Source organism: Mugil cephalus, chromosome 4, assembly GCF_022458985.1.
Source record: "Mugil cephalus isolate CIBA_MC_2020 chromosome 4, CIBA_Mcephalus_1.1, whole genome shotgun sequence".
Lineage (NCBI taxonomy): Eukaryota > Metazoa > Chordata > Actinopteri > Mugiliformes > Mugilidae > Mugil > Mugil cephalus.
Genome location: NC_061773.1, coordinates 11,760,810 through 11,781,531, shown reverse-complemented (window position 1 = coordinate 11,781,531; position 20,722 = coordinate 11,760,810). Strand labels below are relative to the sequence as shown.

The 20,722-nt window shown below is 39.8% G+C and overlaps 3 protein-coding genes across 6 annotated transcripts; 1 reads left to right on the top strand and 2 right to left on the bottom strand.

Moving 5' to 3' along the window:
• The first annotated feature begins 85 nt into the window (after positions 1–85).
• Positions 86–2,135, top strand: si:ch211-105j21.9 (sialomucin core protein 24-like). 2 transcript variants are annotated; one of them, XM_047583908.1, is made up of 4 exons: positions 86–279; positions 614–1,124; positions 1,223–1,375; positions 1,459–2,135. In XM_047583908.1, the coding sequence occupies exons 2-4, from the start codon at positions 626–628 to the stop codon at positions 1,584–1,586; spliced, it is 780 nt and encodes a 259-aa protein (XP_047439864.1). In that variant the 5' UTR covers positions 86–279; positions 614–625; the 3' UTR covers positions 1,587–2,135. The 2 variants fall into 2 exon arrangements, with proteins under 2 accessions (XP_047439864.1, XP_047439865.1); XM_047583909.1 differs by having other exon boundaries at positions 86–1,124.
• Positions 1,766–9,198, bottom strand: sycp1 (synaptonemal complex protein 1). 2 transcript variants are annotated; one of them, XM_047583905.1, is made up of 33 exons: positions 9,093–9,198; positions 8,654–8,783; positions 8,328–8,400; positions 8,189–8,232; positions 7,926–8,090; positions 7,676–7,743; positions 7,490–7,563; positions 7,301–7,359; positions 7,148–7,214; positions 6,935–7,008; positions 6,730–6,838; positions 6,293–6,387; positions 6,026–6,210; positions 5,868–5,935; positions 5,737–5,798; positions 5,522–5,638; positions 5,193–5,296; positions 4,976–5,093; positions 4,785–4,855; positions 4,621–4,702; positions 4,460–4,522; positions 4,303–4,365; positions 4,157–4,219; positions 3,949–4,065; positions 3,768–3,878; positions 3,595–3,687; positions 3,429–3,503; positions 3,254–3,340; positions 3,010–3,165; positions 2,810–2,881; positions 2,611–2,718; positions 2,437–2,502; positions 1,766–2,326 (listed from the first exon to the last, which is right to left on the bottom strand). In XM_047583905.1, the coding sequence occupies exons 2-33, from the start codon at positions 8,780–8,782 to the stop codon at positions 2,186–2,188; spliced, it is 2,979 nt and encodes a 992-aa protein (XP_047439861.1). In that variant the 5' UTR covers position 8,783; positions 9,093–9,198; the 3' UTR covers positions 1,766–2,185. The 2 variants fall into 2 exon arrangements, with proteins under 2 accessions (XP_047439861.1, XP_047439862.1); XM_047583906.1 differs by lacking the exon at positions 9,093–9,198 and adding an exon at positions 8,927–9,062.
• A 1,850-nt stretch (positions 9,199–11,048) lies between these two features.
• On the bottom strand, positions 11,049–20,276 carry slc16a1a (solute carrier family 16 member 1a). 2 transcript variants are annotated; one of them, XM_047583218.1, is made up of 5 exons: positions 19,978–20,276; positions 16,039–16,286; positions 12,944–13,087; positions 11,999–12,772; positions 11,049–11,903 (listed from the first exon to the last, which is right to left on the bottom strand). In XM_047583218.1, the coding sequence occupies exons 2-5, from the start codon at positions 16,253–16,255 to the stop codon at positions 11,668–11,670; spliced, it is 1,371 nt and encodes a 456-aa protein (XP_047439174.1). In that variant the 5' UTR covers positions 16,256–16,286; positions 19,978–20,276; the 3' UTR covers positions 11,049–11,667. The 2 variants fall into 2 exon arrangements, with proteins under 2 accessions (XP_047439174.1, XP_047439175.1); XM_047583219.1 differs by lacking the exon at positions 19,978–20,276 and adding an exon at positions 18,442–18,594.
• Positions 20,277–20,722: the final 446 nt, after the last annotated feature.

Below are 20,722 nucleotides of genomic sequence, written 5' to 3'. Positions count from 1 at the left end.
CAACAACAGGGCTGTACAATTTCATTGAACTAAGAGGAAGAGACTGAGCTTGAGCTTTGGACTAGTATACAAAGTTGTCCTTTGTCTCCTTGGAAACGTACAATAGAGGACGTTTACAAAGCACTGCCCTGCCCACTTTTATCTGCCACTATGCCAGGAAAATCAGTCCTCTAGCTGTTCACATTGTAGGAAGTACAGAGTCAACTGTGGCATGGAGGCAGACTCACGACCGGGGATCTGAACTAAGCTACTGTTTTCATTTAAACATTACAAAACAAGGTGAGCTAGATTTTTAAAGTTTGTCTACGGCATTGCCTCTGTAAAAGGTACTGATCTGCTTAGTTAAGGTTTGATATGAGAGGGAGAATAGATACGTCTCTTTGAAAGTAACTACAAGAGGTCAAGGAGCTGGTAGCATTTACGTGCTTCCTTATTGTGTACGCAGTCATGTAGTTCGGTGGAAATGTGTTGAATACGAGCTCCCGACAAAGGCAACATGATTAAAATATTATTTCCATAGCATAGCACAGATAAAGGAAAATCAGACAATTTTACTGATACAGGCATTGTAGTGTCACTCTACTTTGGTGTCCATGTTTTGTTTCCTGTTCAGGACTTAATAGTCATGGATACAAAGTCTGCCGGCCTGGCTTGTTGCATTCTTGCTTTCACTTGTGCTATGGGACAAACACAAAATGGGATCTCGACCATCACACCTCCATCAGCAACTTCTGACTCAAACCTGACACTTGTTACTACTGTGCCAACATCGTCTAACTCTACTGTAAGTGTTACCTCTGACATGACTGAGAACTCAACACAATATACCAGCACCACCACGGATGGTGGACTTCTATCCAACACCACGGTGGTCACAGCCGAGAGCACAAGTCAGCCAGAGACTTCTCTGTCAACAACCACCTCGACTCCTCACACAAATAGTACGTCACTGACGAGCCTCACGACACCTAGCGCTCCAACTCCAACATTCACCAATGCGACTGTGCCAACAGTCAGCTCCACAGTAGGTAACATAAGTACACCTGATAGTCCAGTTACAGCTACTGAGAATTCATCTCATCCTGTCAATACAACCTCAGGTTCAGTGAGTACAACTAAACCAGGTAAGCGCCAGTGTTTTATCCAAAATTTCACTGCCCGCTGTGTGTTTTTATTTAACACTTCAATGGATTGAACTTGTTCCTTTTTGCTGTGCCACTAGGTTTGGGCCTTAACATTTCTGAAAAGTACATAACCATAGTCTTGAGTGCCACGCTTGGAGTGTTTATCGTGACAATGGTTATGTTCATGCTTCACAAATACAAACAGAAAATCCAATTCTTGCATCAGCCTCTTAACAACACAGACGACAGAGGTAAGGAGTTCTCCTTAATCACACAATCAGTGCAAACTACTTCATCTATTATTGCCACTTAAAAATACCAATTTAATTTCCAGGAGATACTTTTGTGGCAGATGATGACGTCCTTGTCATTTCTGGAGGACTTTATGACGGCCATCCAATCTATGACAACATACCTTCAGCTCCTGAAAACCAGTCACAATTTCGCCTTGAGTTCCTCTGAAGAGTTTCTACAGTTTCTAATGTCTTCTCTGGTATTTGTCAGGCCCAGAAAAGCAGTTTTCACTGTCCATCATGAAGTATAACTGAAAGGCTGAACTATTACCCATGTGAAAGTAGACGTACAATAAGAAGATGATGATGATGATGATAATGGCCAGAACATTCAAACAAGGACAATACTGCCTGATCCGAACTTTGCATTTACTTGTAGAATTCTCAAAACTGGAACACATGTATTTAATTAGCAAAACAAAATGAACTTGTGTGGAATGAACTTATGAACTCATTTCATCAGAACACCATTAAAAGTTAATCCATACAACGGCACTACAGCAAACAGAATTTCATGCAGAGTATGTGAAGCTCAAAACTGAACCAAAAACCTGAAAAGAACTTGGAATATTAAGTTGAATAATAAGTTGAAATGTAAACACTGAAATCGTTGTTGTGCAGAAGCTGATCTCCCTCACAGAAATAATAGCTATGCATGTTAACGAAGAAATGATTAATGTTTTTGTATGTTTTTTGAACATTAAACCATTAAGATCAACACCTGTCTAATATTATCATTACTGTTAATCTGACCTGGAATAGCAATACTTATGCAAAGATCTTTTCAATGGTCTTCTTCTTCTTTTTGTCACAGCCAGTAACTGCAGTCCAACCAGCATCCCTCATCCGTTTCATTGCAGCCAGCTTCAGAGAGTTTCCTGGTGATTTATGACGGACAGGGCTCTGAACCTGAAAATATTTTTCCGAAAAATCAAAATAACATGTCCATTAATAACTTTATCCATGCAAAATAAATCCATTTTACATCACACCATGATGAAACACTGTGGTGATTTTACCCTTTTGAAGATGTCGAGTTTCCGGAGTGGAGCAGAAAAAGTGGATTCAGGTACATTTGCAAAGGTCTATGAAGACAAGAAACAGAAGGTCTATTCATCTCTTCAAATTTGGCAACTTTGGAGAAAATATACAGATCACATTCACGAAAAAACATCAATGAAAACAGTACTAACCAAGATATCGTTTTGATCAGAGCTGTCAGACCTGGGGTCAAGCTCAACGGTACTTTTTTCCCACTGCGCTGCCTTTTCAGCAGAAGGGGGTGTCCTTATTCTGTAGGACTGCAAGGACATTAAAAAATGTAAATGTCTTTGGCTGACATTTACTGCTTTATTCATTTTTCAAAATGTCAGATTAATGACAGTATATTACTTTGATCTTTGATGTTCCCACAATCCTGCTTGTAATATTTCCAGGGGTTTTCATAACTTCATTTTCAGTGTGCTAGGATGCAAAGTCAATGTCAGTCAGAGATACTGAAAATGCTACAGTACAGATGAGGTGACCATTGATGAATGATAAAATTGTCTCTATGACCACATAGTTTAACAACAGATTAAACCACTGTCTACCTTTGTCTTTAGTGTTGTTCCACATGGTTTTCTCCCATCTTCCTTGCTGTGGGATGAAGCTGTCCTGGTCTTGGAGAGGTCAAACACACGACCCTTTGAAGACTTCCCCTGTGGGGTCTCAGAACTTCTACCTTGCTTATTATTTGAGGAAGTTGACTGAAAGATTAAAGACACATTCTCAGTTAAGTGCAATATCTGACAAACCAGACCACCAATGGCAGCCCATTTTCTGATATTACTATACCTCCTTGTTCTTTTCCTGTAACGGCTGAGCAACTTTCACCGCAGACATTTCTATCTTGAAATCATTCAGTTGCTTCTGCAGGTCTTCCTAAATGTAAATTATTTCTTGAACTATCACACACAAGGCAACATAGAAGATGATTCAGTAACTGCAACTGATTCATATTCGACCATACCGTCTTTGTTGTTTCTGTCTTCAGCTGTTTCTTCAGCTGATCATTTTCTGCCTCATATTTTGAGAGATCCAACGCCTGATTAGGAAAAGAAAGAACTTCATTGTTCATTGTGTAATTATTACTTAATTGTACTAAAGTTAACTTTATTGATATTTTAGCAACATACCAGTGATTTCACGTCAGCAACCATCGCCATTTCTTTTTTCTTCTTCTCATCAAGTTCCGCATCCTTTTCTTCAACCATTCGGTCATACTGGCTCTGGTAATGACAAGTCATGTTTAATACATTAAACAGTATGGGACCATTTTACAGCAGACAAAACTATTTTATCACCTTACTTTGTGTTTTTCCATCAGTGCGACCATATCTGCTATCTTGTGTTGACACTTTAGTTCTGTGTCTTCCTTTATCTTAATGGACTCTTCCGCTGTCATTCTGAGCTTTTTTACCTGTAACAAAATAGATTATTTTCTACTTTAGGAACGAATGCTTTGCATAACATTACATTATAGAAGTAACCTCATTTTCAAGCTCTGCTGCGAAGGTGGATTTTGACTCAAGTTCTTCAAGTAATTTCGGATGGTCTTTCTCTTTTAGGCTTTTAAGGTTCTGGGACTCCTCGTGCAGACAGTTGATCTAAATAAAAACAACCATCCACATTAAACTGGTGAACTTGGTAATACTTCACTAGTAACAACTGGAAGATACAAAAGAAACATCACCATACCATCTTTTCAAGGTCGCTGGATTTTTCAATCTCCTTTTGTATTTGTTTCTTAAGTATTTTATTCTAAAAAAAAAAACGACATACAAATGAAGATGAAATGAGCAACAGTGATTTTCCATGTAGTGTATTTCATGCTCATTACAAACCTCTTTCTTGTACTCCTCTTGGGCTTTAAATTTAATTTCAAATTTTTTCCTGAGGTTACACAGCTAAAAAAAAAAAAAAAGAAACAATTTCATTAATTCATTTTAGTTCCACTGAATAAGCAATAAGTGTAAGATTACTTGTATTTTTTTCAGTCACCTTTGTTTCCACAGATTTTATATGTTTTTCCTTTTCTGAGATTTTCTCCTGCAGGTGCTCACACTGTACTCAAACAGCACAAGGAATCCAGTTTTAACACTTTCAGAACTGCATAATTATACATCCTTGTGTCTGTATTTTGAACTAGTCATCAGACTTACATTTTCATCAATCTTTTTCTGCAGAGTTTCAGTTTCTTGACATTTCCTTTGAACTCTGTTTTTTATGGACTGTACTTCCCCACTTCATATTGAAAGTACAAACATTTTAATATTGACATCTACACAATGTCAAGCTACTCCAGTTCTCTGAACTGTCAACTCACCGTAAAGACCGGTTTTCATCTTCCAGTCTTTGGATTTCTGCTGTGAGTTTTACTGCCTTCTCTTCACTCACCTGAGACAAAACAGTTTTTGAATTAGTCAGAATTAGTTTCCATATGATTTTATAGTACAAATGAATACGCGTATTATACACATGGAAAAGGTCTATTTGGTATGAATGGATAATTCAGACCTTTATGTTTGTCTCGATGGCTTTCATATTAGAGTCTCCATTTTCAAACTGCTGTTGAATGGCTATCTTCTCAGACTGCACATCATTAAAGTTCAATAACAGCTCTTCATACTTTGCTCTTAGAGAGATAAATTAAACATTAGACATTAAGATTGGACAGATTGATACAATATTCCACATGCTAATGTGATGGAATTGCTGGCTACTGAGAACTCACTCATGCTGCAGGATGTCTTTCCTCAGTTGCTCGACCTGAACAGTCCTTTCTTTATTTTGCTTTATTTCAGCAAATAACTGTTCTTCCAGCTTCTGCACTTTGATCTGAGGGTATTACAATAACATTGCCATGGTGTTAAGTATTCTATACATTAAGCCATATCATTGAATATACTTAAAGGATAAACTTTCCATCAGGGATTTCAACTGTGGATAGTGTTTACTCATTCCGTATCAGTAAAAAAGATTTTCCTAGGCCATGTGTTTTTAATTATTTGTATTAAGGTGGTAAACAGGCATGATTCCTTATGAAGTAGCTAATCGTATCACCTTAAATGACTGGACTTCTTCAGTTTTCCTTGAAAGTTCAGCTACAAGTTCCTCCGCTTTGGCTTCACTGACATCAGTCTTACCCTTCATGGACTCAATGGACTTTGATTTTATTTCCTAGAAACAACAACATACAGTGTAGTCACATTATCACTGTGGTCGTCCTGTTGCAATGAATAGTAAACACTTTTCAGATATATTGAAATCCCCCATACCAATTCATCTTCAAGAGTTTTGATCAGCCCATCCTTCTGTGCAACTTGCTCCATGGTCTCTCCTGTAGAGTACAACCTTTTCATTAACTCGAAATACATTGTATCTACCTATGTAACCCAATTATGTTTACCTAATAGTATATTCCTCCTTTCAAGCTCATTGTTTTTTGACAAGAGTTTTTCCTCAAGTTCTTGGGCCCTTCAAAATTAGTTAAAACAAGAGTGTAACGACATAAGGAAAAAAATGATTTAATCTGGAAAGTGCTTTGAATTTTACAGTTAATTATACCTGTGTATCTCTAACGCCAATGAATTGTTTTGATCCTGAATAGTTGACTGAAGCTGCTCCAGCTTCTCTGCTTGTTGACTTTTAACTCTGTTGAGTTCCTGCAAGCTGAGGTCTTTGTCTTCGATGGTCTTTGCATATTGTGTTTTACTTTGTTCCAGGGCTGCAGCAATAGTTTCTTGATTTTTCTTCAAGGAATCATTAACATTAACATCGAAGTAGACCAAACACAAGAAACACTGGAAATGTCAAGAATCTCAACAAACTCACCACTGTTTCTTTGCAGTGCTCCTCAGCAGCATTCAGCTTTTGCAGAAGGGATTCATTTTCAGTTGTCAAGTTTTTGAGAAGTTCAAACTGTTGTTCTGTGAGGGTGGTAAAAGCAAAATCCTACCTTTGGTCTGGCAATGCTACTTTAAAGTATGTCCTATTCAACTTTATTTTACTAAGCAGAAAACTGCATATAAAAGAAAAATGGATTTCAATTTCTCACTGCAGATATTAAACACTTTGTTTGTGGTGAAGGCACTGACAAAAAGGTGTATAAAAATACTGACATTTAACATTATTTCACTCATAGAACTATGTAATGCTACCAAATTAACAATGCTCAATAATGAAGTCCATAAAAAATTAGTTTGTAAAGTTTGAAATTTACAAATACACAGCAATTTGCACTCAATCATAAAATCTAGTCATGGTCTCACCTGATGCCTCTTGAAGTTGTTTGTAGTTCTTGTGAGCGTCATCAAGGTCAAGCTGGAGTTTTTGTAGTTTATTTTCCTTATCCTTAAGTTTAGTTTGAAGCACTACAACCTTTGAACACAGAGTCATTTTAAAACGTATGGCAACATGTTTGACATTTCATGTAACCAAATAGGAAGTTATGATATATATATATATTTAACTAACTTCTTCATCTTTCATCTTATTTGCTTGGTGGTATTTCTCTGTTAGTCCTTCAAATTGTAGCATTTCTTCTTTGACTGAAAAATAGATAAAATGGTTAATTCTCCTGCTGGTTGGACACCAAATTCAATTAATGTAGACGGTGACAAATGTTTTTCTTTTTCTTTCTTTCTGCCTAAATGTCGTAAACTGTCCTTGACAAAGAAATACATATACCTTTCTGCATCTCTTGTTGATCGGCTTCAACTCGAATACGAAGGCTTTCAAATGCTGCAATCATTTTCTGGAAGAGAACAGTAATTTGCAGACTGACATTCAAAGCTCGTTCCCCGTTGTTTTATATTATATAGCAAATTTTGTGGTTTTTACCTTAACATTCTCACTGTTTTCCAGAAATAGGTGATGTGTTTCTTCTCTTTCAGATTCAACTACAATACATAAAAAATGGCCATAAAATATACATCAATATGCATTTTTTCTTTTCTATTTCTTTCTATTTAAGAATACTGTTTATGGGCAGACTGTCTTTTACTTACAAAAAGAATATCTTTTACTTACATAAATGCATTTTGTCTGCTGACCACTGGAAAGTATCTTTAAGTATATTACACAAGTTCCTTGTTGCATTGTTTCTGTATTCAAAACAGGGAATTGTATACAAATAATTCCACATATAAAACAAACATGAAACAATAACATCCCAAACTGTGAGTATTTGCATAATTCTTCAAACAAAACCAATACTTGTTCCTTAGATCCTCATTTTCACTGATCTGCTCCTCCAGCTTTATGCTGAGACTTTCATTTCCAAACTGTAAAGACAGAACATGCACAACAGAAAAACATACATACACAGAACATCTGTGAAAGAGCTCAGTCATACTGGTCATGGTTTATCCAACTGCCTTTGTTTCAGCTTTTTTAGAGGATACTTTAGGTACTGTATGTGGTTGGATGAATACAGATTAAACAAACTGTGTCACTGTATACACACCTGCAACTCCTGAATGGCTTTGCGTTGAGTTTCAATTGTTCTCTTGTTATCCTGGAGCCTCCTTTCCTTTTGCACAGTGTCACAATCGACTTTGGTTTTCCAACACTTAATTTTCTCAACTTCATCAAACAGCTTGGAATACAGCTGACCAGGATTGCAATTATTCTGCGTAATAGTCACAATAATAGGAAGTAAACTATGAGAATAAACTGACAAAAAAATGCCAAATGTGCCTTATTCATGCGGCACAATGAAAATATTACCTCGCCCTTTTCCATTGGTGGGACAACTTTCATCTTGGGAAAGTCTTTAGAAAGAAACAATAATTAATTAATATAATGTTGATAATGCTGTTGAAATGATGGTACCAGTCTTGTGGAATAAATAAAATAAAATAAACACCTGGCCTGACTGGTTTAGTTGGTGCCACCACACTTGTATTGGGCAACGGCATGTCAAAGCATTCAGTGAGACCCTAGAAGAATAAAAACGCTTAGTTAGTCATGACAGGTGTTAATCATTACTGCCACTTAATCTAGTCCCACCTCAGTTCATGTGTACATTCCAGCCAACACATAGAAAAACAAGTGCGGAGACATCCTGTATTTTTAAAATGTTGACTAAAGACGTGTAAATGCTGAGCTGGCGTCATGATGTTTGGTATTAATTCGTTAATATTTATCGACTAACAGTTTACTAATTGTTGGCTAGCTTATTAAGTAACTTACCTGCTGCATTGAAGTCATGAAATCGCCACAGTTTTCAACAACACGCTGAGGTCTAACCGCGGATATCTGTCCGGTATTCACCCTCGGAGGCACCAACAGTTTGAAGTTAAAGCCTCGGTCTCTCTCCATCCTAAAATTGACATAAAACAACGTTATGGCAGCTGGTGCCTAAACTTACCAACCAGCAACGCTTTAAAGCAATCCCAGTTTTAATCAAAATCCAGAGAAATTTCAGACTAGCAAAAGTTAGCTTAGTTTAGCTAAGAAACTGACCGTTGATGTTATCCTAAATAACTACGACGGCCTTCTTGGTAATACCACTAAAGACTAGAAAAATATTCATTAAGCCGGGGCACTATTCATTAAAAACAACCGGCTAACGTTAATTTAATATATTACTATTTCTAACAGTTGATAAACATTTTTGCATTGACGTTACCTGGTTCAACGTTTCTAATCGGACTATGTGCGCGTGACGGACAGTTTCTCCTGCAACGTCAACGGTTGTTTTTTTGAACGTCCGTTTAACGGATAGCGCGTCGACGGTCTTTCCTCCTAATTAGTCTGAATTAATTATATTTCCGCCAAGTAGCATTGAGCACCGAGTTAAATATTATTTTCATACACCTCAATATATGAGTGCTAAGAATGAAAATTGAAGGACCTTGCTTGTGACGTGTGAGTCTGTGACGTGTTTAATATTAGTATAATAATAATAATATTATTATTAATAATAATAATAATAATAATTTATAGTTTTAACCTATCTCCTAGTCATTTCTTTCTGAATATAGAATATGTAGAGTGAACCTAATAATACTACTCTTTCTGTGCCCATGAGACACATTACAGATTTAATTTATGGGCTTTTCAAAGGTGAAAATATATCACAATACTATCACTCAAAAGTTTGGACACACCTTCTCCTTTAATGATTTTTTTATAATTATTTTCATGACTACTCACAGATTCTCGTTGAAGGCATTAAAATTTATGAATGAACACATGGAATTAGTAAACCAAAAAAGTGTGAAATAACTCAAAACATGTTTTATATTTCAGATTATTCAAAATAGCCACCCTTTGCTTTTTACTATTACTACCTTGCACACTCTTGGCATTCTCCCGATGAGCTTCATGAGGTTGTCACCTGAAATGGTTTTCCAACTGTCTTGAAGGAGTTCCCAGAGAACTCACTCTTCAGTCCATGTCATCCCAAACCTTTTCAACTGGGTTTAGGTCAGGTGACTGTGGAGGCCAGTTCATCTGTCATGGCGCTCCATCATCTCCTTTTAGGTCACAATGGGAACTACGCATGCAGAGACCATCCGTTCACCTTTTCACACAAAGACACGGCAGGTGGAAAGCAAATTTGGACTCATCAGACCAAAGCACAGATTTCCACTGGTCTAATCCTCATTTGTCAGGCCCAAACAAATCTCTTCTGCTTGTTGTTTTTCCTTGGCTATGTGGCTTAAAGGCCTGATTGGCACAGTCTCCTGAACAGTTGATATCTGCAACACACTCTATGTGTGGCATTTATCTGGGATCTAATCTGAGGTGGTGTTAACTTGCGATATCACTTCATTTTTGCAACTGCACTTGGGGACACATTCAAAGTCTTTGCAATTGTCCGGACTGACTGACCTTTGGTTCTTAAAATAATGATGGACTGTCATTTCCCTTGACTTCGCTGATTGGTTCTTGCCATAATATGAATTCTAACAGTAGTCAACTAGAGCTGTGTACTAACCTGACTTCTGCACAACAAAACTGATCCCAATGCCATTAAGAAGTCAAGAAGTCAAATGAACCCTGACAAGACACATCTGTGAAGTGAAAACCAATTCAGGTGATAAGGTCACACACTTTCAACAAAGCAAACTCCTTTGAGGAATCTAAAATATAAAACATATTTCTAGTTATTTAACTTTTTTTTTTCTTTTCTACATTAATTCCATATATCTTGCTTCAAATATTACCATAAGATGATGCACGCTATGAATCTTATTCACAGATGTAAGACTTCAGCACAGAGACATGCTGGTTCAATTTAATTAGACCTTTTTAAACACCTACACTGAATAATCAGTTGGGTACATGTTTACATTACAGTGTTCACTCCAGTGGAAAAAAATAATCAGAAGTTATTAATATCCAGCCACTATCCTAACATAGACCAACAACAGCATGATCTGATAAACTGACTTCATATAGCAGACTCATTTGTCTTCATATACGCGTGTCACAAATGCCTATACTGTGAATCTAATAACGTACTTCCTCCGTCTAATCTAATTACTATAAGATATATTATGGTGTCACTTTGAATATGTTGCGTCAGTGCATCTCCAAGAGATTTTCAGATTTAAGACAATCACAGAACACAGGGGACTTTTTGTATTCTTGTCAAATTGTTGTTTATTTGACTTCCTGATATGTGTTCCATATATACAGCACAGAGTAACATGCAGGCAGTGAAAGGTTTTTCTATCATGTTAAGGAAAAGGAGAAATTTAAAATTAGTATGAATACATGGAATAAACAACTTTTATCAAAGTGGCATGGAGGGGGTTTGGAAGCCTTTAGCAATTAAACTATGCTATCAGGTCCTTAATAATAAGGAAAACACAATGAGTCTTAGACATGGAATGACAAGCAAAGTCAGGTGCATACTTTAATTACCTGCTGCACTAAAGTTACAAAAGTTATATAGATATTGCCTGACATAAAATCATATAAATGAAAGGAAAAGCAAAGTTGAATAGTACTCACAACACATTTACCACTCTAAATAAGGTATAAGAGGTATTTTATGTGGAGTGTTTATTAGAGTTTAAAGGGAGTTTAATAGGAGTGTCAATACTTTTATTCCAAGTGAGGTTATAATTTCTATTGTGGTCTTCAGGAATAATTCTCCATAAAATAAAACTCAATGATGATGATGTGGTCATGAATATTAAACTGTCTGACATCGCAGTCAACACAAAGGTAAGCTGACACGGTGCGGAGCATCAGACTGTGTCTTCTGAATGTCTAGCCTCCGCCACCTCTTTGGCCGCGTGGTCCCTGTTGGACCTTTGCTCTCTAGCTCCCACCCTGGCCCTCCTCTCCTCCTCTTTTTTCTCTTTGTCCAGCAGTCGATAGTTGATTCCCATTCCCGCAAACAGGAAGACACTCGAGACAATGAGGAGGATTCCACATCCCTGGTACGTGTACTTGTAATCATGGTAGATGTCCTTGAACTTTCCTGTGAAAACAGAGCAGAGGCATATTTCTTATTTTCGTCCGTCAGCCACACAGAAATGCATTCAATTTGTTCCTTACTGTAGATGGCATGCTCACCAAGCAGGGGGGGCCCTAACAACACAGGCCCACACTCCACAATAGTGACCAGTCCGACAGCACTGGAGAAGCGCTGAGTTCCAACCAGGTCCATCAAGGTCTCAAACAGCACTGCGCTCAGCCAGCCGAAAGCAGACCCAAAGAATATGGCATAGATAATGAAGCCTTTGTAGTCCACCGACATTGGAGCTAGAACATGACACACACCGTTGTACAAAACTGAGGCAGCGAAGAAGTATTGTATTCTGGGGCGGACCCATTTGGTGTTGGCCACCATGCCCATAGAGGGCCGGGCAACCATGTCAACAAAAGCCAGAACAGACAGTAAAAAAGCTGCCTTCTCTTTAGGAATGTCTTTACTCTTGGCATAATTCGAGAGGAACACCAGTGGTGTAAAGAGACCAAAAAACATGATGATATTGCCCATAATGTAGAGCAAAAAGCCACGGTGCTTGAACAAAGAGAGGTCGATGAAGTTGTTAATGACCTGCGACACAGTCCTCCTCTCAGTGGTCTTCTCTGCAGGTTTGGGTTTTGGTCCTATGGGTCGCATGAGGGAACCGGCGACACAGCAGTTGAACAGCAGGCCACCCAGGACCAAAAAACTTCCTCTCCAGCCAAACTTGTCAAAGAGCCAGGTGTTAATAGGAGCCATGGTGGAAAGAAATACAGGGCTGCCTGCCATCGCGAGGCCATTAGCAATAGGTCGCTTCTTGTAGAAGTACTTTCCAATCATTGTGAGGGCAGGGTTCAGGTTGAAGGCCAGGCCCAAGCCTAGAAGAATAAGATAAACACATTTAAGTGTGTAACAAAACTGTTGGGCCAAACAAAGTACTTCTTAGTGTTCCTATTTTTGAAAGACACTAGATGGCAACAGTGCACAGGAAAAAAAAAAAAAAAATGGGTGACTCATGATTAAACTTGAAAATAGTTACAATTAGGTACCTCCCACCACACCAATGCAAAAGTACAGTGCTTGAACAGAATTGCAGAAAGAGGCAGCGATGAGGCCCAATCCGGACAGGCATCCTCCCGCCATCATAACAGGACGACTCCCATATTTATTAACCAGGATGCTGCTGATAGGACCTGAAAAAAAAAAAAAAGCCTCAATGCATAGTCACGCACATATAAAACGCTGGCAGAAGGCACTTCCATCCAGCCACGTACATAGTGCAACATGCCTCCACCAGAGGGCTCTGGTGTCACAGCTGTGGCTCAGCAGATAGAAAGAACTCCTGCAATCATTTTTGTCAGTACTGCACTGCAGTAGATGTGTTCTCATGCCACTGATAATGTGATCTGTCAGAAAAACCTAAAAATCTGCTGCGAAATAATAATTAGTTTGCTCCAGAGATTCATTTGTTTGGGAATTCTTTTCCAATCCAAACACATTACAAGTGATCATTTCTGAAAACTGGATGTGTGCATCAGCGTGAGTGTTTTGGGTGATATTTTGGAACTGACATGTGTGTGGGGGTTAAAACAACACCTCAAATCTCCTTTTTTTTTTGGCACCTGGTGCGCTGGTTTCTGACTGAGTGAGTCAGGCAACAGTAAGTCATCTTGTTAGGATGTAGATGCAGGTTGGATTCAACATCAGTCCAAAAAAATTACTATGACTTGTAGACAAATCACTAAAATGCAGGAGGGTTCAGGTCACAGAGCGCCATCTCCATCCACAGCTTATATCAACCGACCTAAATGAGTATGAGGAGCCACACGGACGACAAGACTGCCTCCCTGCCAAATCCCCACACTACCCAATGAGCCTAAATGGAAACTGACAGTTTTTGTTTAGAGGTTGTCCAGACTCATTTGCCAGCACGGCGCAAGACAAAGGGTTTTTAAATTGTAATGCAGGCAGTCTCCACACAAACAATGAGTTCTTTCCTTCTGCTTTGCAGGGAGGGCTGCTGAGGATAAAAAGGTTGGAGACGAACCAATGTAGAATATTATGAATGTAATGAATGAAAAATTGAAGGAGTACAGAGGTACGCAACAGTAGGCCGTTAATGAACTTCTCCCGCTGATGTGCTCGGACTGTTTAACACACATGCGGCAACAGACCCGGCTGTCATCCATTCACAGCACCGACAAACATTCCCCCACTCGTTCGAGACTCTCAATTACCATGCATAGCTTGCCTTCACCTGCGCTTATTTACATCCAAAACATTTGCATTTATTATCAGTGTTACACCTGAACACCTGTAGTGAGACCACTGGAGTTTGTTAGGATTGATGGCTACAGAAGAAATGCGTTAACAGTCTGTAAAATAACTGCCTCCCCAGCGCTGCTACTGCTGCCTGCGCGTCACTCCCATGTGTTTGTACTCCTGTAGGTAAGGCAAGATGAATGTATTTACGTTGCATATTTCACACCGAAGGCGCAACACAACAAACAAATGCTAAAAACAATAAAGCAAGAAGGTGAAAGCCCCGAGAAAAACGGTGAAGCAAAACAAAAGCTTGGAGAATTTAATAAAACCAATGAATAAATAAGTTCAAAAGAAATTTAAGCCATGGCAAACAGGTAGTCTTTAGCTCCGATATGAAAGCAGTCAGCACTGTCTTAAGTCTTCTCTCGCCTGTGTCATCTCTACCATCTCATCCATAATGGAAATTTTAAAAGTAGGAGTCTGGATCTCCTGAAGTCCTGCACCGCTACTTTGCTTAGTTTTACTGAGGTTAAGTCGCAAAACTCTTTATAAGCCCACTGGTACTTGGACACATTAGAGAACACCTGGTAAGGTGGTTCATGATCCAGGACCCTGAAGGAGCATGGACTCCTTTCTCTGCAGGGGGCACTGGAGATGATCCTGTGCTGTGTCCTGTCCAAATGGGGGTAGGAGGGATAGTGGATCGGGTACATGATGGCATCACACTGCCCTTCCTAAAGCAGATGTGCAAACTGGAGGGTGATCCAATAAAGGCAGCACAAATATGGGCCTTTTTGGTATTAGAGACCAAGAAGAACGTCTTCCACGCAACACAGGGCCCCTCTCTAGATGTGAGCTAAACATTAAAATGGGCTGGAGGATGATATGAAGTGTGACCTTAGTGCCCTCCTCACCTGGGCAGCAAAGATAGTGATGGTGAGCTTATTTAAGGTGATGTTTTTACTAGATGGCTGCTCTTATCAAAGTGAGGCTGCGTCAGATTTACTGTTGTTCTCCTCTACAGCAAAACAGCTTAACTTCACTGTGGTGTATTGCTCATCTTTTGCATGCTGTAGAGCTGTAAGTTAACAACACAAGTGGAGCAGTTATGTAGGAACGCACTAGATGATGATGCTATCCTGAAGAGAAAATTATTTTGCTATCCGAAGCGCTTACAAATAAATTCAACACTCAGATCAGAATAGACAATTTGATAGAAACTATTCTCGTACGGTGGTGTTATTTACACTTCATTTTGGCCGACTGAAGCAACTTTTCCTGAAACTTCCCTGAGACTAGATGCCTAAGTCATCATTTTTCCACTTTATCACACATGAGAAAGCTGCAGTGTTTAGATTTCAGAGCGGACGGTCTTTAGGGACGAGGAGGACTCCTTTGAACTCTGTTCTCTCCGTGTAGAATATCCCGCGCATGAATAGAGCCTTATCATCACCTGACTGACCAGACATGTGTGACATCACCTCGTTCATCTCATCAGTGCGGGAACACATCCAAACCCCCCGGTGGTCTTCCACTCTCAAAGCACAAGGATAAACAATGTGGGTTCTGCAGGTGTACGAGGCTAAACCCCTATGCTAGCACCACAGAGGGAGATAACATTGCAACATCGCTTCAATACAGGAGCTGCAGCATTGTTTTGGCTCAGTATGAAATGTTCAATATTAATCTGCTCTATAATTATGAGAATCTTTGTGAACGAAATAAGACTGAGGGGCTACGCTGTGGGAATAAATCTTTTAGAGTCACTCTAAGAGCTGGAAATTGATTCAATCTATAAATCTTCTCAATGTGCTAAATGTCAGGCGTTAACAAACCACGTTCGGTCGCTTGTGTTTTGGGTGATACTTTTGCGTCTCACCTCCGCCGTACATGACCGCCAACATGATGGAGGAGATCCAGGACACCTGGCTGCTCGTCACGTTGAAGATCACCTCGATCTCTTTGAAGAAGACGGTGATGGACTTGGGAAAAGCGTAGGAGAAGCCAATCGAGATGAAGGCCCCGATCACCACCATCCATCCCCAGCCACCCTCAGGTGGTGTGTAGCCTTGGGGGCCACCGACGGCGGGCGCCATGTTTGCTCACAAGACGTTTTAGACGGGAAAACTGCAGAGGAGAGAACAAAGCGACAAAGCCTTAGTGTTCTTCATTGATTAGCTCATTAACTCTAGGAAAATTAGAAGAACTCAGTCGTTTGTCCTACTGTAACATGGTGACACTCTCTTCGCCTTCACGGTCATCTTGACTTTGAACTCGATGTTTTGTCGTCAGCTTTGAAACATTTGACGGAAACTAAACACTTTGGTGCCAATTTTGTGAATGAAAAGAGCAGTTGTTGTGGAGATGATCTCGTCATGCACGACCATGCAAGAACCCCTTTTCATGGTTTTATCGTATATCATTCCTGTCAACAGATAATTTAATGGGGCCAAACATTTGCACAAAAAATATAAATAAGTGAACTAGGACTGTTTTTGAAACCAGTTATTACCTCTTTCACTATTTTTTATTCTAAATAAGTGTCTTGTGGCAAGACATTGTTGAAGCTATACAAACCCGGCAGTATTAAGCTCTCTCTTTTTCCTGGGCTTTCCCACTCTCGGGAGGCCTCTTGCCTGTATAAATTGCAACACTCTGTACAAGCCATGTATACCGACCTGTAAGTTTCTCCGAGCACACCCGCTTTGCTGATACCTCATGTGTATATACGAAAAGAAATGCAATTTTTAAAAAGAAGAATATTACCCTAACTCAGGAGCAGAGTTTAGGATTAAGGATGCCATGTGCTTCATCCTGAATTGCTCTCTGCATGTATTCACTGAGCTCCCACCTGCTGATCTCCCACAGCCTCACTTTAGGGGTGATGAATAAGAGTCCATCTGCAGAGTCAAACAACTTACTGTACTGTTTACACAGGGGAGACTATCCAGAGAGAACATCGATCAGACCACGAACACAGGTTGAATTCATACTGCTCAGTGGCTCAGGGCTTGGCTCTGGAATAGGTGATGATAGAGTGTTTTTCAGCTGAAGAGGACTTGATTTGGTTGATGAATTGGTTTAGTGCTCTGAAAACTTATTGGATAAGCCAATTGTGTGCAGCTAGTGGTGAATATTTAATGTATTAAAGAACTTTTGTTATTGAGCTGGGACTTAAGCTGCTGCTGCGCAGCTGTAAATGTGTCTCCTGCGTTATTCTACAGATGCAATAGAAGAGAAATAAGGACTTACAGTATCTCTCTTATTCATTCATAGTGGGTTATTTGGATAATTTAGTAACCACTCGGGTGAAACTAATTAAATTTGCATGAAGATGACATATAAAGAAAAGATATATCAGCCTAAAGTGGCTGCAGGCATGTGGTGCTATGGGTAAATTTATTCTCAGTAATGAGAAATGCATAGATCTGCTGTTTTTAACACAAACAGAAATATCTCCTTGTTTTAAATCCTTCTAAACTACACGTCTGCCGCTCTGTACTATGATCCGTCTACCTCACTCTCAGTATCACACAAAGAGTCCGATAATTAACCAATAAGTGCTAATTTTTCACATGTTGCCTCCAGTTTTATTATGCACAATTAGCAAGGTCCATTATGGTTAATGTTGTGACTGAGAGTCCATTGGTGAGACAAATCACTAACTGGCTGATCAACTCAGCAAATAAGTGCACAACTAAGTTTATGGGGCTCCTCTTACTTTATATCTAACCAGAGCATTCAAATGCAAATGGTTTCACAACAAAACAAATTTCAAATGAATGAATTGTAAATCCAGTCTAATAATCTGTGTAGCTCTTCCAGTTATGCTTTTTAAATGATGAATACAGAACACCACCACCTGCAGGTGTGTAACAGTTATTTCCTTTCATAGGCACAGGATGTACACTGATCAGGCATAACATTATGACCACTGACGATGGTGGTAAATAATGTGGTAAATAACATTGACCATCTTGTGACAATACAATGTTCTGCTGGGCCTGTCATTCATATAGATTTTACTTAGACATTTTACACTCACCTGCAAAAGCCCAGACCAAGCACCCCCGCCCCATAGCAATGACAGTCCTACAAAAATGGTTTAGGAAGAACTCAAAAAACATAAAAAACAGCACAAGGTCTTGACCTTGCTTCCAAATTTACTAGATACCAAACTGATCAAATATCTGTGGGATGCCCTGGAATAAGACTGATCCACAGAGACCCCTCCCCTCAAGGAGACCTACACAACATCAGAAAGCTGGTCATAATGTTATACCTGATCGGTGTATGTGCCAGCAGGCCGATGGATGGAAGTGATGTCACAGTCAACCTTTTGATGATGTTGGTTGGGTTTGTCCAGGCCGTAACATAACTGTAAACTAGTAGCTCCCCCTCAGTCTTCAGCAACTCTCTGTTCTGCCGCCAGTTAACGTCATTACTACACACACATCTCACTGTATGGTGGCTACGGTGCTGCAATAAATTCTTACAAAAGCTCAGTGTCTAAACTTGTGACAGCATAAGTCTAATTCATGTTAGTTAGCAATCAGCTTACCAAGGTTTTAAACCTTGCAGCCGCAGCCAGGAGTTTTTTCTCTAACACTGCTGTGAAGGGCGGGCAGACTTTTACTCGACACTGGCGTTGTTTAATGTCCTGTGGGTTACAATGTGCAAACGTGCGATCACCTTTGTTCTGGATTTCCTTTCACCGTTGTCACCTTTTCCCGCTTTGAAAACCGAACGCCTCAAAATTACAAGAGAGGCCGGTTAAAAGATTTTCGCTGTGCGAATGCAGACGTCGCAACTCCACTAGGACGCCACTAAAATAGGACAGTGTACGGGGGAGATGTCCTTAACTGGCAGCGGAGACAGCGTTGTCTGTATCTTTAAAGAATGGGGAAAAAAATCAGTGGCTGGCATGATGAATGGATGGGAGAATTAAGACAGACGAGAACCCCCCAGGTAGCAAAGAAAAGGTGGCGAAAATACTGAATAAAGCGGATAATTTTCCAATTAAGGACTGACCGCTTAGCTCTAATATAGAGAGCAAACTATCAAATGGTTCAGTCAAAAGTTAACTGGGTTGATTTGAACCACAGGTAGAAGAAGTGTACAAATGAGAAAAGGTGTGAACCCAAACCCTATAACACTTTATAGATCCAGATAAAGCAATCAAAGTGGGCGGCTTAAAAGTTTCACTAGACAATATGCACACACCAGCACGGAGCAAGGCTGGTTCAGCAGAGGACGAATTGTCTTAATTCATTTATTTTTGCTCCACTAAACTGCTTATTTAAAAGAAATATCATCAAAGGGCCCCGCTTCTCTGGCTCCTCTATAGATGAATATCAAGCCATAACCTCTCTTTGGTTTAGTGGTTTCATTTTTAAATATAAATGAGTATTAATTAAATGGTCACAATATACTGCAAGGTTGAGAGGAATCACCACAAAAGCGGCTTGAATGCCGTTGAAACAACACAAACATTCGCATTCTTTCATTTCTTTCCGTTCCAGTCAGAGAGCTTCCATTCATTCTTTCGTGCAGACTCACTTTGGGTCTCCTCTGACCCCCAGGTTTCAGATTTACATCCAGTGAATTTGTCTGGCTAATTATAGACGTGAATAGACATATTTGCTCAGGGTAATGACACACCGATATAATAAGTCTATCGTCAAAACTTGACAAACCAATGAATTTTTTATGAATATCCATCAGAAAACATGCTGTTTATCTGAATAATAATGATTAATAATAATTATCTTTAATGTGGTGTCTACCTAAATGGTTAACATTCAGTCAGGCCTCTTACCTTGGCAGGACCTCTTGAACGGTGACAGACGAGCTCGGCAGATAAAGACCAGGAGGCGTGTTAGCACAGCGCAGGCATCATCGGATGGGACCGGGCGGCTTCGAATGTGTATGGCATAAAAACAAAGTCACCGCATATGTTTCACAGATACTCCAGCGGGGGCCTAAGTGTCTCCATCCACGGCGACAGTCCAAAGGTTGCTTGCCGTACCCCGGCGTCAGGCCGCATCTGTGTCCACCAAATAAAGTAAAGTTGTGAAGTTGAGTTCATTCAGTGCCCAGATCAAACAGCTGGACGATCTGGACGCGATGGTGCTAACTGTTGAGGTCAGCCAACTTCTTATTGGCTGCGCAAGACTTTGCGCCATGCCCCTGCAACGCCTTTCCCCTCCCCTCTGTCATGAGCCAGGCTCACACACACAAGGTCAGAGTGATTGCACAGAACTATAGTATGCGTGGACTCAGAGGATACGGAATAACGTCTGCGCGCCAGGAGATAAGATGCTCTCAGAGTTCCCGATTTCCTGTTCCAGCTGATTTATCTGAGCTATTCAACTGAATATTGGACGTTGCGTCTATAAGAAATCCGTTACACCTAAACAACAGACATTGTTCACCCCGACCACCTGAAAGAAAGACTTTTGAACTCCTGAGGGGTCAGTACCGGTTGAGCCTTTTTTCCCAAACTCCCTGAGGAGCTATTAATGAGTCTATATCACGGCTTGGGAAAGGAAAGGCGTACAGGA